Source organism: Camarhynchus parvulus, chromosome 3, assembly GCF_901933205.1.
Source record: "Camarhynchus parvulus chromosome 3, STF_HiC, whole genome shotgun sequence".
Lineage (NCBI taxonomy): Eukaryota > Metazoa > Chordata > Aves > Passeriformes > Thraupidae > Camarhynchus > Camarhynchus parvulus.
Window position 1 is genome coordinate 84,676,233 of NC_044573.1, and position 18,646 is coordinate 84,694,878.

Consider the following 18,646-nt stretch of genomic DNA (forward strand, 5'->3'; position numbering starts at 1 on the left):
AACTTGCTCTGCTTCTGTGTTCAGTCACACAGAGAAAAGTACTGTACTCCTACTAGCCCTGCAAGAGACCATTTAGCCACGTAAGAAACAAATTCTTTTCTTTCCTGTCAGACTATCAAGAGCTCTGAATGCTCAGCATTGCTGCCTTGACCTGTACTGAGGTGCACTTCTAAGAAACACTGGCCTTGAAATATTAGCACTACTGAAGTCCAACTGATACTTTAACAGACCACAGTGGGGAAAGTGGCAATTAAGAGACAAACAGAAGTATAAATCTAAGTGATTTTACTTGTTAACAGAACAGGTTTTTTTCAGGAGTTGAGTTGCAGAGAAAATAAAACTGATGCAGTAAAATATAAAAATTTAAAACGTTAATTTTATGACTTTCTAGAATTAATGTGTACTTCTTTATGCTTCACATGGAATTATACTTTCACTGTAGGTTAAAGAGAAATACTGGAGGAGGAAAAACTGTGGAGGAGGAGTCCCCAGACAAAAAAGACCCAACCAAACAAAAAAAAATTCTTTCTCAAAATAGTAGATTCTAAAAAATTCCTGCAGAGGTAATATTCCTATTTTCATTCTACATCACCTCTAGAATTTTGATTGTATCAAAATAACATACTCATATAACATACTTGCATATAAATGCTTGAACTATGCAGGGAATTAAATGAAAATATAGGACTATCTTGTGACTACAGTCATATTCAAATATTTATTATGAGCTGAAAATCTAGTCTTTCAAATTCTGTTCAGCTTTATATTTTCTTTACAATTTTTTATCTCAATCCTAAATAGAACTTATTAAAAATCATCCATGTTTATTTACTTATGTGTACTTCTTCAAAACATTGAAAACAACATTACGATTTTTAGATATTATTTTTGGACTCAATGAAATATAAAAGCTACCTCCATTTTCAAGAAAATTCTTGAATAGCCTTTGAAAAAAGAGAGGATGCTTCAAGAATTATAAGGATTTACTTTGTGACCTTCATCTAAGCACTCATCAGACAGTCGACTCATCATTGTACTTCATAAATAGCAGACTATTCTTAGCAATACCTACTTCCAATTAAAATCACATGAGCTATTATTCTATAGTATTTTAAGTTTTGGAGAGATGTAATAATACAAAAGTGTTTGAATTAAATATGATTATAGAAGGTAATCCACTACGTTTATAACTCTACACCTCTGTATTTTAGAATGAAGTTTCTCAAAAAACATATAAAATCTTGCTATATAGCAGAATTTGCCATGAAAATTCTTAGGTTATTCTGTTTATACCACCAATGATTTACCAAGATAACTGTTGCATTTTCTTCTAGCTCTGCGATGCAAATGTTGTTTTTTTGCAATTATAGCAATTTGTTGAGAGAAAATAATTTGAAGGAAAGAAAATAACTACAAGGCATACATAAATGCACATATTAATAGGAAAAAATATGCTATCTTCTCTGATTTTATCTATTTTCACGCAGGGAAATTCACTCCTACTTTTTTTTTTTGGTCACCTAAATTTCCGAACTAAGCTGAAATAAGGTAAGAAAACGCACATCAATATTAAACCTCATATTTAAAAAATGCTGTTATGAATTACCAGGTTGATTTGTTATGTGATGCTAATTTGTGAAAGCTGTTTTCCATCAATTTCAAATGTCACTTCATTTAAAATTTCAGTTTAATAGATATCACTTATACAAGGCTTGGTAGTCAGGAAAAAAAAAACATACCAAATAAACAAACAAGCAAGCAAAAGGAATAATGCAAAATATCTGTTTCCCTTTCTATATGCATGCTTTTCCTGAGTAAATTTCAAAAAGCAAGGACTCTTACTTTTGTACTCCAGATGAAAACCAGCTGCTGCCACACTAATGTCAGAGTGAAAATGAAGGTAAAGTTGATTGGAGGTGCTATTCAACAATGCTGGCACAGTTGTACCTGGAAAAATAAAAGTTATGGAATAAACTATACCATGCTGATCAGAGTTTCGTATAGAAAAGACATAACCAGGACTGAATCAGACAGGATTATTCTCTTCTCATTCTCTTAATGGGAATAAAATATTTTGCTGTGTTCTGTCTTGTTTTCTCCTGAAGTTGCAGGAAAAGTTTGATTACAAGCCAAACAATAAGAGGCTATGTAAGTACAATCAAACAAGATTCCCATGTTTACAGGAAGCCTTATTGACAGAATGAAAAAAGATGTCAAGAGAAAAAAAATCACATAAATAAAAGATCTGATTATGATGACAAGCTCAATTGCCATTTTCCGGTTTCCTCACTTTTCTATAAAACCTGTAGTACAGAACAAAGAAGTCCAGATTTTTTTGTATGTACTCCACACCTTCTTCCCACAATAATATTTCAACCACTTATGCTAATTCAGAGGATATGACAGAAAATGAAGAAACGGGTACAACACCTAAAAAAAACCAACAAAACAACATGCTAGCTTTTCCTAATTCAAATATCTATAATAAAACTGCTTGTTGTGTGTGCTACACAACAGCTTATCAGTAACCCTGGATATATGCTTTGTCACTAGAATTGCTAAGTCTGACAAACAGTTATTTTACTACCACATGATACCACGTAACTCATATTCTGCTGTCTAAAGCTGGAAGACTTACTGAGGGTAAAAATCACATCATTTTCTATGATTACCCTCAAAGACAGTATCAAGTAGCTAATGAACTTCAATGGTTGATGCATAAGAAAAACTCTCATTTCCTGTGGGGCATTTTCTGTTTCCAAAGTAACTGTCAGCAGCCTAGGTATGAGTCTGAAACTTGGGCTTAAGAAATGCTGAAAAGAATTATCTTCTTAAGTCTACAATCTAAACTACGAACTGGTAAATACTTCTAAATCTAAAAATGAATTAAGCAAAATCTTGATATAAATGGAGGAGCAGAAAGATGACAATCTAGTCTTTAAGGAAGGTGTTTGCTGTCTGAGACGGAGACTCAAAGTATCCAAATTCAGACAGTATAGAGCACTGACATCACACAATATTACCCTGGAGTACAGAAAACAGTGAAGCATCTCCCTGGAAGAAGGACTTTTCATACTATCTGTTAAGGAAACCTCCCTGTCTGACCATCCAGACAGGCTGGTCACACTCCCACCACCAGAGACTTTCACAGCAGGGACCAGAGCCCCTTCCCAGCGGGCAGCTCCAGTGACCTGACGAATCCCCTTTTCACTGCCTGCACACCTCACCCTCACAGTCAGACCAGGCTTCCTCACCGATTCTACCCTGGATCTCCTGCAGCAGAGTCTCAGATATCTCATTCCATAAAGCCATTTATTCACAGTGCACGTACACTGAAACAGCTCCAGCTGATGTTTCCAGGGAGAATTCCAGCCAAAAAACCTCTGGGCTTTTTCACCCTCACAGTCTCACCACTCACAAAAGTATCTTCTTCCCTAGTCCTCAGCTCCTGCCATGTCTTTGAGTGTCGTCTCACCAGGCTGAACCACATGTCCCCAGGCCCTTTGCTGTGCAAGGTTCAAGGCTTCTTGCCTCTGGCTGCACCACCCAGAGCTCCATGAGCAGCTTGAATTGCAGCTGCTCACGCAGCTACCAGCACCAGCCGTATTCCTCAACAGTACTGATAAAGAATTTGAAATATATTTAAGGATGTTTAAGGTGTCCTGTAACAATGAGGATGTTAACTCACAATTACTATTACACTTTTAGACGAACAAAAGTCACTTGGCAGTTCTGTTCCTTTTTACGACCTGGCAACATTTACCACCAGGCTTTTACTTTCTTAAAGGGTGATATTCATGAAGATGAGAAGGTAGATTGTTGTGTTGTGTCTGTGTAAGTTGGACTGTTCTGTTCCCCCTATCATGTAATGGTTCTGCCCTGGTTCTCCCCTCTCTCCCTTATGCTGCCAGTTATCCCAACTCCTCCTTAGTTGCCTTGGAGACTAATGTATCGTTTTTCAAATCCCTCCCCGGTGCCCTGTCCGTCACTCAGCACTCCCACCCTTCTCTCTAGAACTCTCTAGAAATTTCCAGCTAGAGCGTCGAGTGATTGGCTCAGGGGCAGGGCCCCACCCTCAAGTTATCCCCGCTGGGGTTTTCCCTAAGTCAATCTTTTGTATCCCACTCCCCTCTGAAACTCTATTCCTCCAAGGACTGCCTCCCCTCCTGTTTCCCTCCCTCCTAATAAGCTGTTGCAACTTCCCCCTCTCTCTCTTCGGTTGTCAGTTCCCCTGGGACCCAATAACCTTGATTTACCACAGCTGGAGAGCGCTCTCTTTTTCTGCTGACTGTAGCCATAAGCCAAGCCGTGTCCTTTGACAACATAGCGCTGTTGTTATAGCACAGGGCGTTTGCCTTAGGTGCTGTCCCGAACCACGGAGATCGGGATAGTGTTCCCCTACTGCTAGCGGTGCTGGATAGCTAGCCAGGACGTCCGAGAAGGACAATCCTTCTCCAGCTTGACCGCTTCAGTAGATCCTATTGTACTGTGGGAAATAAATGAGGCTAGTTTTTAATTCTCATAATTGCTTCTTTCAATGGAATCATTCAGGCTGGCTATCTGTCACAAATGGAAACTCCAGGGACTGATGGTGGTCCCCACACAATTTCAATATCTTCAGAAATTATTTGTGTGGTAGGATTGAAAGCACTCTCACGAAGTTTGCTGCTGACACTGAACTGAGTGGAGGGGCTGACATATCAGAGAGACCTGGAGAGGTGGAAAGAGTAGACTAGTAAGAATGGTATGAACTTTACCAGAGACAAGTGCAAAGCCCTGCAGGTCTGTTAGAATAAGCAAAAGAGCCTGCTACGGGCTAGGGTTTGTGTGGTTGGGGAGCAACTGAAAGGACCTGGGACTGTGGCAGTGGACAAGCTGAATATGAATCAGCAGTGCACTGCTGCAGCAAATAAGTCAAATAGGTTCCTGAGCTGCACCCAGAGCAGCATTACTAGCAGAGATAGAGAGGCAATCATAGTGCTCTTCTCAGTGCTTCTCGGGTTGTGTGCGGAGTATTGTGTTCCATTCTGGTTCTCACAATGCAAGAAAGACAAGGACAGACTGGAGGTCCAAAGGAGGACCATAATGATGATCAAAGGCTGGAGAACCTACCCTGTGAGAAAAGACTAAAGGGGTTAGGTCTCTTCTTCCTGTAGAAGAGAAGGCTCAGAGGGGACCTTATCACAGTATTCCAATACCTAAAGGGCTTCTCACTTCACTGGGAGCTGACAGGCTAAGACACGGGGCAAGAGGTCCAAGATGCATGGGGGAATGTTTCATCTTAACATTAGAAAGAACGTTTTTACCATGGGAACCACCATGCCCTGCAGCAACCACTCGGATGACATGGTAGAGTCCCCATCACTGGAGGTTTTGAAAATACAGCTGGACAGAGTACTGGACAATATCTAGGTTTCCTTTCTTACAAAAGGTTGAACTACTTGGTCTTGTGAAGTCCTTTCCAGCCTGGATTGTTTTATGATTTTATGATTCTATGATCTAACTGGAATTCTACTGTTTGCTTGCTAATCTCTGCCTTTTCTGGGATTGGGTATATGAAGCATGGAAGATAAGTTTCAGTGTCATAACCAGATGTAGTGTCCTAATTGTTTTGGACTTCCTTTACTGTCAATAGAGAGAAATGTTGCTTAAAGGGCAGGAGCAGATACCATTGATGATAGCTTCAGTGTAGATACCTCCATGCTAGATGTGTAGGTATCTAATGCTCACGTAGATGGATACCATGGCAGTATACTGGGAGTCTTACAGACTTCTTAACCTTTTGATTGAGAATCTGTAGTCTGAAAAATAGACAGCTCTCCTAGGAGGCAGTAAAAGCAGGCAAGTTTTGTCTAAAGGCTCATAAAGGAATGAGGACTGATAGGTTTCCTACTTAAATATTCCATTATGGTATTATTACAGAAGATTGTATCCCTTTCAACTATCAGCAATGGCAACAAAGAGTAATGCATCTCATTCCAGAGGTAAACATTACACTCAAAGTGTGAAAGTCTGTGTAGCTATCTAAGAAGTGAGGAGGCTGGCGGTAGCCAAGAATCTGGGAGGTGACACAGCCAGGACAGCTGCCCTTAACTGATCAAAGGGATATGCCACACCTTATGACATTGTGTTAATCAGTAAATTTTTCAGTTGATTCTTCATTTCCTTACTAATCTAATATGCATCTATACTTCAAAAGTTCATGAAATCACCAGAGGCAAAAATCCATCTGCTTTAGCTACATCAGAATCAGAGCAGTAATCATGAGTTATTATTCATGATCTAACTCCTTTCTCTTGGTTTTACAGAACACACTCTTTCTATTAAAAAGTCTCATATAAAGAGAAAAGTGTATGTGCTTGATGTATTTTAAACAAATAATTATCTGGGGTTTTTTTTATATTCCAGTTGTATTAAATCAGTTTGTTCTGTGAGGTCTGGTGAGTTTAGATGAAGATTGAATGCTTCATCTTTTCATGAGAAAGGCAGGCTAATAAGGATAAGTTAAGTCAAAGCTATCAAGGGAAGCTCCTTGAATGTCATTACCAATTTATATCTGTGTATGTCTTCTATGTGAGGGGCAGGAAAGATAAAAGAAAGGATTTTTTTGAAAGTATTATCAACTAAATTCCACTAATCAAAGTTAAACATTTTAGTGTCCTATTTTCTTCTGAAAACCTCTTTGAATTTGAATATTGACATCCTTATGCCACCTGAAGTCTCCTCCCAAAAGGAAGAACATTTCATAATTGTGTCAGAAATGATGAATATATACTCCTTATGTATATGTGTGAGCAAATAAAGACATGTTCCCTCACATACATATCTATATATATAAAACAGTATCTTTAATTCATGGCATATCCTAACCTGAAAAGCTCCCAAGACGCGGTGCTGTCATATCTCCACCATCATATATTTCAAGGGAGTCCCAATTATGTTCAGTGGCAAAGCTGATGACCTGGATCTATAAAACAGGACCACAGAACTTCTTTAGGCCAACAAGCCATGTGCATCTTTAAATGTTCTAAAACCAGCAAAATGAAAAAAGAACGTATAGCAAAGAAAATAAAAATAAGAGATCCAAACAAAAGACACATCAGTGAAAGGAATGTAAATGAAAAATCAATATTTACTTTTTGCATTGTGTTAACTCTTAGAAAATATGACACAAGGTAAGTAAGAAGGATTTTGCACGTGTGTTGCATCATTGAATAATTACTCAAAGTGTAAATGAGCAGATAATCAAGATAACTGTAGCACTCTCAAGGGCCTCAGTAATACCCTGGCAGATAGAAAGAGTTGGTATTTGCATATCAGATTGAAGGATCAGGACCTGCTTTCAATATAATACACAATTAAAACAGAAAACTGCTTGCTAATCACTTCTCATTCATACCCCTATGTGAAAATTAAGCAACATAAATAAAGCTAACCAAAGAACAATAATGAGAAATCCAAAGCACTAATATTTCAAGTACCCCACTCCTCAATTATAGGATTACTAATTTATGAAATTTTTAGAGTAATAAGCAAACAAAGTACTTAATATTCCATGCTTGACAGAATACAGACTTGCCTGAATACCTGATCCCTCAGTCACTATGATTTTCCACACACAATTCAAGCTGTTACCATAAGGTTCAGGGTAACCTGGTGAAAGAATAGTACCTCTGCGCTCAGTAAAATTCCCACTGCATGGCACTGAAAGAAAGTATTATCACAAATTATTACACAACTTAAACCACTTTAGAGAACAGAGAAGTAATAATAATTTTACTAAGATCAAGATAATTATAATAATCTGCTTTTGTAGCATAAACACAAAGACATGAAGCAATCATCTGAACTTAGAATGCATCTAAAATATATTAATGATATCCAGCATAACATACAACCTGCCCGAATAAGCATTTAGAAATGAACTTCATTTTGCATGTGTGCAGCCTAGAACAGCACAGCAGCAGAGGCTTATCATGTCTTACTTAGAGTAACAACAAACTGTAAAGACATAACATTAAACACAATTGTAATGGACAGAAATCATGTGAATTTACCCACAGCCCAAGACAGTTCCAATATTGAATCTAGTTGATAAAGTGGTGTAGTCCATTAAATACTTTTTACATTTTGTTCTTTAAAGTTCAGGAAAACAGAACAACAACAACAAAAAACACCCAAGCCCCCCCCCAAACAAACAGACCCCCCCCCCAAAAAAACCCAAAAGAATATGCAGAAAATAGGATACCTGCATTTATTTTTAGAACATTCTAATTAATACTAAAGTCCTAGGAATAACAACTTTTGAATAAAATCCAAATAGGGAGAAAGTAAAAATATTTCAATGTTTACAAAAAAAACTTCATTTCAGTGCAAGTCTATTGACAGACTAAAGAAAATTAGTTATACTTTAAAATGCTATCATATTCAATGTACACTATGCTTTTGTTTGACAAAAGAAATCATTAGCCTATGTGTGATAGAAATACACAACCACTGTGTAATAAAACAGGTAAAGACACTTGTGGGGAATTAAATTCTGTCTTGTACTTCAAGCTGTAGATAAGTCATGAAAATAATGAATGCTCAAGAAAATGTGCATCACACTTGTTCATATAATCTAAGTTATTATATGAAACAATATACTGCCTATGAGCCAACTGGTACTCAATTATTTCTTGATATGGAAAACTGCTCTTTTAAATTGGGCATGACTGATATTAATCGGAGGAGAGTGAATATATAGGTTAAATACTATTTTCTGAAACAATTCCTGGCTCCTAATTCAGAGACGTGTGACAGAACAGACAATGTAAAAGTAATTGCTTACCTACACAGCTTGGTACTGTGTCATTCCACTGAGCTAAGGCATTTGGTACAGACTGACATCGGATAGCTTTTGAGCCTTGTAGCAGGTAGCCAGGACTACATTCAAATCGAACAACAGAGCCTGCTGAAAACTCAGAGCCGATTCTCCTTCCATACCTAGGCTCTGGAACCGAGCTACACTGTGTATCGCTTGTGCGTGGAACAGCTGTATACAGAGAGAAAAATATAAAGTCATGAACACAAATGACCATCATAATAAAAAAGATCGGCCAGTAAAAATGCTGATTGTTTCTTATAAGACAGAGCTTAATTCATGTTACTTGCTCTGCTTCTGTGTTCTCAAAGAATAGACTAATGCTTTCATGGCTACTAGCTGGAATGTGGTTCTGGGCTGTGCCTGTGTACAGTCATATGAGTGCCATGGCAGCTCGGAAACACTTTGACTTTGGATGCACAGTTTTAGGCATGAGAAGATCACTGGGTGTTTCTGTGGCCCTCTTCAATGACAGGATACTACATCTACCACCAAAATTAACATTTCTTAACAAGTTGGATACGGAACAGTAATTGAAGTCAATTTTATCTTAAATCTAGCATTTAACATGCAACACATTTTAGCAGAACAATGGAAGTTGTCATTTATGATTACATTATGTTCTACCAGTTTAAGCATTGCTACCGTATATAACAGTTAAGTTTGCCCAAGTATTCCTGAATGTAGAGAAAAGCTTTTTCTAAGAAGATTTAGAAATAATTAATGCCATCAATAATAGAAAAATACATTCTCTTTTTTATAATATGCAGTGAGTTGATTAGTCAGACAAAGTGAGACATACTGTAATATGTATTTTTCTTCTAAATTAGTATGTTGGTTGGTTGCAGATTTTAACCTTGAAAGCTACAGAAGGTTGTAAAATGTATTCAGGATATAAAGAATGGTCAGAGGTAAATTAGCATACTCTTGGGTAAATGCACAATATGGCAAAACAAAGCAAATCCATTTTATTATGTTTTTTAAAATGTTTAAACACCTTACACAGTTTAAACAAACAACTTATCTTTCAGCAAACTTATACCTGCCTTCGTTCAAATAAAGAGGAATTTGTCATTAAGTTCTCAACAGGACTTCAGTATCCCACAGACGCTCTATGAAACTTGTTCCTGCATGCAGTTCTAACCCTGTCAGAGAACCCATCTGCACTTGTGGAAGGAAAATGATGAAACCATAGTTCAAGGATTTCACAGTCACAGTTCTTCCTAATGATAACCTGCAGGCCAGTTGCAGACTGCCAGGTCAATTCAGCTGACCCAGCTTGCTGTTTTTTGCTCTTTTATTTGGACTAACAGCCTTTTCTCTACCCACGTGTCTTCTGCACCAGCACTGTTTTACTCAAACCTTTTTATTCCATGTTATTGTATAATGACTACACTGGAATAAATGATGACTTTACAGCTGCCTTCACACATCCAATCTGTCATATGCCTGGAACTACAGCTACTGCCATGTAATTCAGCATTATCCATTCCTTGGTCAGGCCTACTTGTTCAAATGGGCATTTTGGCCATGAGATAAATAATTCACAATTATGTAAGAGAAAAGGGCTCAGTACATTCTTGTGGACAAACCAGTTTAGACTCAGGAAATTAAAACTTAGGAAATTAAAACTTAATTATGCTTAATTTGGTACCAATTTTACACAAGTTTTTGATCACTGATTCAGGAATTAAAAAGAAAGAGGACACAAAAAAATCAATCAAGTTAATTGAACGGTTTTACTTCATTCTCAACTTCAAACGCCTGTCCTCTCCTTCTTTTTCTCAACTTCCTTGTGTCCGTCTTTGTTGTACCAATGAGGTGAGAGGCAGCACAGGAAGTTGGGGTATGTGCTTTCTTTTTGCTTTCCCCCACCTCCCCATACAGTTTATTTAGCATTTTACTCATCTTCTCCTCTTTTTTACTTCTTCAGGTTTCCACATCACCCTGTTTCTGAATGTTTCTCCTCCAGCGTGGGTCATCCATAAGCTAGAGTTCCTCAAAGATGTCCCCTAGTGCAGAATAGTACTTTCACAGGCTGCCAACCCCTCTGAAGTGTTCTCACTCCAGCAGGGGCGCCCCACAGGCCACAGCCCCTTTAGAAGTACGAGCCTCTGGCAGGGAGTTCCTCTTTCCAAGAGAACCTCCAACAATCCCTCCAGCAGCATCTCTAGCAGCACTACCCAGGAGCACCTCTGCCCCAAAGCAGTTGTCACTCTCAAACATTTCTGAGGCACCACATGTTCCTCTGACTAGTGGGAATGTAGGCATGTGAGAGATTGCTTATACCAGCTTCACAGGATGCTGTTTGTGAATGGCTCATGGTGGCTTAAGGCCTCCTCCCACACAGGTCCCCACCTCAGCCACCTGCTAGTTAAACTTTTAGCTTCTCACATGTCCAAAGCTTATCTGTCTTACCTAAGAGGCTACATGAACTGACTGAAAATTTCAGCATTACTCCTGGAGTGTTTTCCATTCATTGTGTGAAAGAAGCTCTTCCTCAGCTTCCTACGGGAATACCATCTTTCCCTATGTATTTTTTCACTCAACTTTTTAAAAGAGGGTAAACTATAGAAAAAAAAATCCTTCCTGTTTCTCTAACCCTTGCCTAGCAACCACATCTGGAGAATGCCTACAACAGCTGTGCAGGCAAAAGACAATTTTTAAGCCAGATTTAAGAACATCGTATAACTTTCAGTAACAGTAATAGTAATAAATTGATCAGCTTGCATACATGCACTAGTAATCTACACTTTTTTTTGTGTAACTAGACCTTTTAGCACCTCTCAACACCTCTAGAATGCTAGATCGTCTGGTTTCATTATAATATTCCCTTATGAAAGTTATTTTCCTGTGAGCAAGTTATCTCTGACATAAGAGCAAATGTAGGGGCAGTTTACTAGCAGTTTACTCTTGAATTACTTCACATACAGAAATACTTTTTCAGACTAAAAGCTGACATTTTACTGAGATCAGCCCTGACAGCCTGAAACATCCATGGCTGCAGTTGTATCAAATTATTCTATTGCCAGCAAGAAACACTCAATGACATTTAAAATTGACATTTTGCTCAGTTTTTCAGAAGTTTTACTAATACTCTGTTAATGGTTACTGTGAGACAAGAAATGCTAAAGATACAAAATCACAATTTTTTTAAATCCCCCTCTCCTCCTTCCCCCCTTTTCGGTTTTAAAAGAACTGCCTTAAGAATAGATGCAATGCAAGCTATAGACAACAACAAAGTAAGGTAGCTCCTTACTTCCTCACACTGCTTGAAATGGGATTTAAATAGTTAATGGGAAAATGTAGCATAGCTTCTAACGTCTATAAAAAGTTAGGAAAAAAAGGTCTGTTTTTTTAAAAGGTGACACAACTGACAGCTCAGCTGAAATGCCTCCAAGATTATTTCAGTTGGAAGAGACCAACAGCAATCATCCAACTGCCTTTCCAATTCAGGACTGACCAAGTTAAAACATGTTATTAAGGGCATTTTTCAAATACCTCTTCAACACCGACAGGCTCAGGGCATCAATCACCTCTCCAGGTGATGTCTGTTTTAAAGCAGGACATAATGTCTTGTGGTAGCAGATATAAAAAGTAATACTAACAGACTTAGTTCTGCTCTCTAATTACATTTAGCAGACAATGAGTGGCTGTGCATTTTATTTTTGTCACAAATTAGATCAACTTGATTGTTAAAGCCACAATCTTCTTTTACTCTTATTTTTGTCTTGTCTTCTTCATCCTAGTATGCTAACTTTCTTAATAATCCTCTTTAAAATATCAATTGACCTAATAAACTAGTTCATGTATTGTGTATCAAGTAAAAAAGATAAATATTAAAACCCCATCAATATTTGGATTGTAGAAAGGTAATAACTTTTTAAGGAAGGAACTTTGTACTGCTGCAGCCTGAGTTATAAAAAATGTAGGCTCTTGTTTCTGAGGTGATGTCATGGCAGGAACACAAGCATAAGAAAGCCTGAAAAAAAAATCCCAGTCTTCTTACACGTGATTGTTCTTAGCATATATCAACATACCTGACCCAATATTTATTTCATCTCTTATTACACTCTTTACCTATTGCATTAATTACAAGGAAATGTGATCATCTGAGAAGATAAATTAAGTCATAGATGACATAGTTTTTGAGAAAGTGGCATTACAAAAGCCATTAAAACTGAATCAGAAGCTAAAGCCCCTATCTGTGGGTTGCTCAAACCAGAAAGAATGTGAAATAAGGCAAGCAATAGCTTTTCCTCCCTTGAGCCTTCCTTTTAGCTTTTACTTATAGTGTTGTCAACCTAGACTTCTCAAGCTGTGTCAGAGAGGCATTCCATTTTCTATAGTAATTATCCTCCATTTTTCAGTAAGTGTTTCATACCACTGTGAAACAAAATTGAAATCAGCCCAGTGGAAAAGTGAACAGGGAAGAAGGTCAACCTGGAATAGAGGGCAATAAATAAAATGATTGACTTTGCAGACCAGATTACTGTGTTCAGTGTGAGAGTGGATGTCATTTCTAAAGTATTTAAAAGGCTAGCAAGCAGGTGGTCATTGGAAGTATGATCACATGCTTTATAAGAAGAGGAAAAAAAATCTTGAAAAGATAGTTTATTAAATACCTCTAACTCATTAACCAATATATGCATACATATCTAACTATATTTAATTCAAGCTCTTAAGATATATTTTAAAATATATTAAAATCCGATGGCATTTAAATAGCTTCATGATTTTTCTGACACAAATAAAGTGACTCTTTCTCTCTCATTTTGCTCCCTTTTGTTAAAATCTATTTCTTACAGTTAATAAAAGTATAAATGTCTGAAATGTGGCATAGCATTGTGCTCCCTTGGAGACTTCCTGTTCAATAGCACTCTATGTGTGTATATATACAGCTTATAGAATCATGGTGTTTTATCACTATGAATTCTTCAAAAGCAGTAAAAAGTAACGCTTTAGTCTTAACAATAACAAAAATATGTCATTCATATGCAAATGGATAAGAACTCAAATGCTGAAAGCTCTTTTCTAACTCCAAAGTTTAGAGTCCTCCTCTTTTACGGTTAATTTTGGATAAGTTTTAATGCAAGTGTATGTAAGATACTTTAGATGTGTGACAGTATCTTGATATATATCCAAAGGAGAATGTGCAGTCATGGTGATATCTTTCTATAAACACAGGAGTCAGAAGGCTTAACAATCAGTCCTACCAAGCTTCTTTAAACTGTGGAAATATTCTTGAGGTGAGACAGTTCTTTCCATTTATTTTTTGTGTCAAACTAGGACACTAGAACTTCTACGCTTCATTTTAGTAAAGGTGTGCAGTGAGTGTCTCATTAAGCTTACTGGGTGTGTACGCAATACATCTAGTGAGCTGCCCAGAAGTCAGTCCCTTTGGGACTGTATTTGTTCCCTTACAGGCAGCGAATCTGTAAGCAATGCTCCCGGTGTCACCAGACTGCATGCAAGACTCATGGATCAGCTAAGCGTACTCAGCTGCCCAGCAGACTGCTAACAGACTTGGCCCTGCTGTGACATTCTTGCATTTCAGCTGCAGTGTGCAGACATGCACAAAATGTCTCAAGTTCAGCTGCGTCAGAAACAGACCAGCAAATCTCCCACCCACACTTCAATACTGAAATTGATGGTCTCTGCCACAGCAATTTTCTCTCAGAGATCTTCATGAATCCTTAGCAGCCTGAACAAAAACTCTTGAAAAATCAACAGGGAATACTGAGGAAGACTAATACAATTAAGCACATTCCTAAACCCCTTGAGCTCACTCAGCAGTAAGGGAGCAACAGATTGGCAACTACTGAGAAAGGCTGGACATACTCAAGTCTGTGGGGCAAGACAGGATAAACACAGGCAACTGCTGTTAGAAAGCCAGTCTGCCAGCAGGAGAAGTCCCTGATCTCTGGGAAAAGGTTAAGACTACACTCACATTTAAAGCAATGCATTAAGACCTATGCAGAATTAAAAATCATACAATTCATGAAATTGGTACCAGTGTCTTCCACCAAAAGTAGACGCGTTTACCTTGGTAAACAAAGTGAAACCCCCTGGCTGATGCCCCACTCTTAGCACTGAATCGCAGAAGAATTTGATTAGATGTAGCCAAAGGCAATGTCTCTCCTACAAGTGGAAACAGAAAATAATACACAAACCAGAAACAACAGTTATAGCTCTTCAATACATAATCAAATATGCTGTTGAAACACACAGTTTCATGTTTTTCTCTGTAGCTAAAGAAAACATAAACATTGTATAAAATTAAATTTGCCATTGCCAGAATAAAAAGACTTCATGATTCTACAAGAGAAACCTTCTGGAATTTCCTGCAGCAGCTGGAACTAGAGCTCCAATAAACTACATGACAAGAATCCTACTGCTGCTTGGGGCCAAAATTATTAGAAGACTTTTTAGTTAACGCTTTTCTGTGACTGTTTTGCCTTGCAAAACATATTAATCAAATAGAAGTATTTGAAATGCCACAGGAATCTCCATGGAATGTTTACAATTTCAAGACTAAAACAGAGAGCGCAAACTCATGGCTTGTTTTATGTAGTGGATTCGATAAGTATGTGGTCACACGTGAACCATATTACATTATTAACTTTCTTATGGCATTGCAAATTTTATTTCTGATTTGAGGATTAATAAAAATATTTAATATACTTTATCTCCTTTCCTGGCATATTTGTCAGAAGTCATGATATAAGTTCAGTAATTCCTATTAAGTATTTATCCAATTATTCAAAGTAAAAACCAAGAAGCCACAAATAGCCCTCTGCTGCAAAAATATTAAACTCACATATAAACTCTCCAAAATACTAGAAATGTTTAACAAAACACATTAATAGCAGCAGATATATAAAAAATATACTTACATATCACTGAAGATGAACACATTCATTATGTATGCACACACTGGAAATTTGACCATGTTGCAATCCATGTAAGCTTAATTATGATTTCACAGGGTCAACATTTTGCTATAGTTACCTGAATGCAACAGCTGGCCTGCTTTTAGTCTAAGTGCATGTTTGCATACAGTTAATTGCATTTTGTAAATACAAGTAATTTGTGTAAATTAGCCATTCAGAATATGTAGATGTGTATTTCAAAAGGTTTAGGGGCAGAGAAGACAATTATACCATCCAATCTGCCCTCTTACATAGCGATCTGAGAACTTCATTCAACTTTTTCTACACCCACCCCAGGGTCAGTTCTTGCCTAACCATATGTTCCAGAATAATGTCTTGATTCAAAGATTTAGAAGGGTATTCCACTTCCCTTAGCATCCTGTTCAAATAATTTTATTTCCAAAGTAAATTCATACCATTCTCCTGATTATTTTTTCCCATACGGAGCTGTATAAGAAATGTATACTTCTTTATTAATTACCTGAGTGAGATCCAGACAGAGAACTAAGAAGTCTGGCCTGAGAGTTTTCTCCATCAAATAATTCTGCCACATCATTCAAAGCTGTCTGAAAATAGGCAAATTGTCCAAACACAACTAAATTTAAAAAAAAATTAAAAAAGAAAGGATAGAGAGGAAAAAAATAAAAAGAGAGGAGATAAAAAAGAACTTAGTTTTCAAGATTGAATTTAAGGATGTATTTCTGTTTGTCTTATTTTTTAATGAATTCCTGTATAAACTTTTCCAACTTATAGAATTGTCTAATGTGATAAAACAGCTGCATTATATTTACATGCAAGAATATTTTTTGTTTTCATTATTTCCATAATTTAATTAAAACCAAATTTATTAAATCATGCTTTCACCAAAACTGTGACCTCCAGTCAAACAAGTCTTACTGTTTAGGAACCCATGAGAATAAGAAATGGAATATCTGAACAGAAAGGTTTGTACTAAAATTGCATTGCCAAATATAGCAACTATTAAAGATCATCTATTATCACATAGGATTAGTTGTTTACCTGGCTTTAATCTGAGGAAATTTTTTATAAACTTACTGATTTGTCAAATTTTTAAATTTGCATTAATACTTAATTTTTTGAGAATGCTATAAAAACTGATCAAATATTAAAAAATAGCAGTATGTTAACAGCTTTGAAATACTGCTGCACTTAATTTGTACTTCATCTGTACATTATTTAAAGTATATTAATAAATTAATATTACATCTCACTAAATATCGAATAGTTCCCCAAATTCAAATAGCATCTAGCAATAGAAATATGAAATAAAACCAAGTCAATAAAAATATAATTTTGTCATTCTAGCCATCTATATTTTGTTTACAGCTGAGTCCTTACAGGTTTCATTGTACACGAAAAGTACCAAATTCATTAAGTTGTTGTGAATAAAGCCTCTATTAAATAAGTAGTAAAATGAATCTTACTGCTATTTGTCTGGACTTACGAAAATCCTGCTTTGCAGGAAACTACACCTAACATACAATTGCTTGAGTTTTAGAGATTCTTTCCAAGTACTTAGACACATTGGAATAATCAGTTTTGTGATTTTTCACAAGCATTTCTGGTACTTTCATGCAGAATTGCTTTCACTGTACATCTTAAACAGATGTAATTCCACTCATCTCACCCTTTTCATAACATGAAAAACAAAAAGTTAGAAAGTAAGAGGAATATAAGAGCTTGTTTGCTGACACCTGATTTTACTTTGCAGGAAGCATGAATGAATGATTATCCTATGATGATGAATAATGTAAACAATGAAGGTATTCAGGATATGCTTAGATAGCAAACATAGATGTCTTATCTGAAGTCAGTTGGTTACTCTAGGGAGAAGTAAAAGGTTAAAATCCTATAATAATTTTCCATGTCAGGAATATATTTAGTTTTATAAGTAATTTGCAATACCATGTAAACCTAAGGTCATTACTCCAAATAAAGGACATTTAAACATGGGCAATGATAATGATTGACAATGTAGGACAATGATAATGATTGATAAATCAATAGAAGAAATTCTTACCAAATTCTTTAGGGACAGTTATTGAATAATGGCAAGTCTGTCCAGCAGTGTAATTATGAGGATAATTTGGTGATAAAACTACTCCCTCCGATCCAGTATACTGCCCTCCACACGGTGCTGGAAACAAATACAGAGAAACATGTTATATTAATTAGAGCTGTCTATATTAGTTACATCTGAAAAAAAATAAAAATCTAAAGATCACAAAATTACACTTTACTGATTTTGCTTTTGTTTGGTTTACCTGTTCTGAAATATCTAGTGTTCTTTCTCAAGAGATTATTTTATTACAATTTCTTGAAAAATAGAATTCATTAAAGTTTTACTTTACTACAAGTATTCACACAGAACTGGAAATATAAGTTATTTAATTGAAAGATACTGTAAACACAGGCTTTAGGTTGGGTTTTCATTTCAATATCTGTTTATATCTATCCATGTTAAAAACAGGTCAGGAAAATATATGGTATTGCATTAAAAATGGCACCAAGGAATACATAGATATGCTGACACTTCCCTACAGAATGACAAAAATTCTGCTTTGTGAAACTATTGCTTGAATTGCTTTATTTTCATATCTTACTAGATGATTATGAAAATTGCACATTAGATTATACATATAAAAAAATCTTTGGCTTCATATGTATGCAAAAAATAAAGGCAACAGAAAGCTGAGAGAAACATTTTAGAGCTGCAGAAGTTAGAAGGCATATTTAAGAATAGTGGAGCTCAAATCCCCAAGACGAGTCAACATTTACATGAGCAGTAGTTCTGTCTGTATCATGAGAAAAACAATGAACAGTGCATGCA

The 18,646-nt window shown here is 36.5% G+C and overlaps 1 protein-coding gene across 1 annotated transcript in view; it reads right to left on the reverse strand.

Moving 5' to 3' along the window:
* Positions 1-18,646, reverse strand: part of CSMD1 (CUB and Sushi multiple domains 1) — a 1,057,303-nt gene that overhangs the window by 141,940 nt on the left and 896,717 nt on the right. Inside the window, exons 31-37 of the mRNA XM_030946379.1 lie at positions 17,837-17,953; positions 16,277-16,390; positions 14,909-15,004; positions 8,831-9,034; positions 7,580-7,704; positions 6,871-6,967; positions 1,843-1,947 (exon numbers count right to left, since the gene is read on the reverse strand). Coding sequence (XP_030802239.1) covers positions 1,843-1,947; positions 6,871-6,967; positions 7,580-7,704; positions 8,831-9,034; positions 14,909-15,004; positions 16,277-16,390; positions 17,837-17,953 — 858 coding nt within the window. The remainder of the gene's footprint in view (positions 1-1,842; positions 1,948-6,870; positions 6,968-7,579; positions 7,705-8,830; positions 9,035-14,908; positions 15,005-16,276; positions 16,391-17,836; positions 17,954-18,646) is intronic.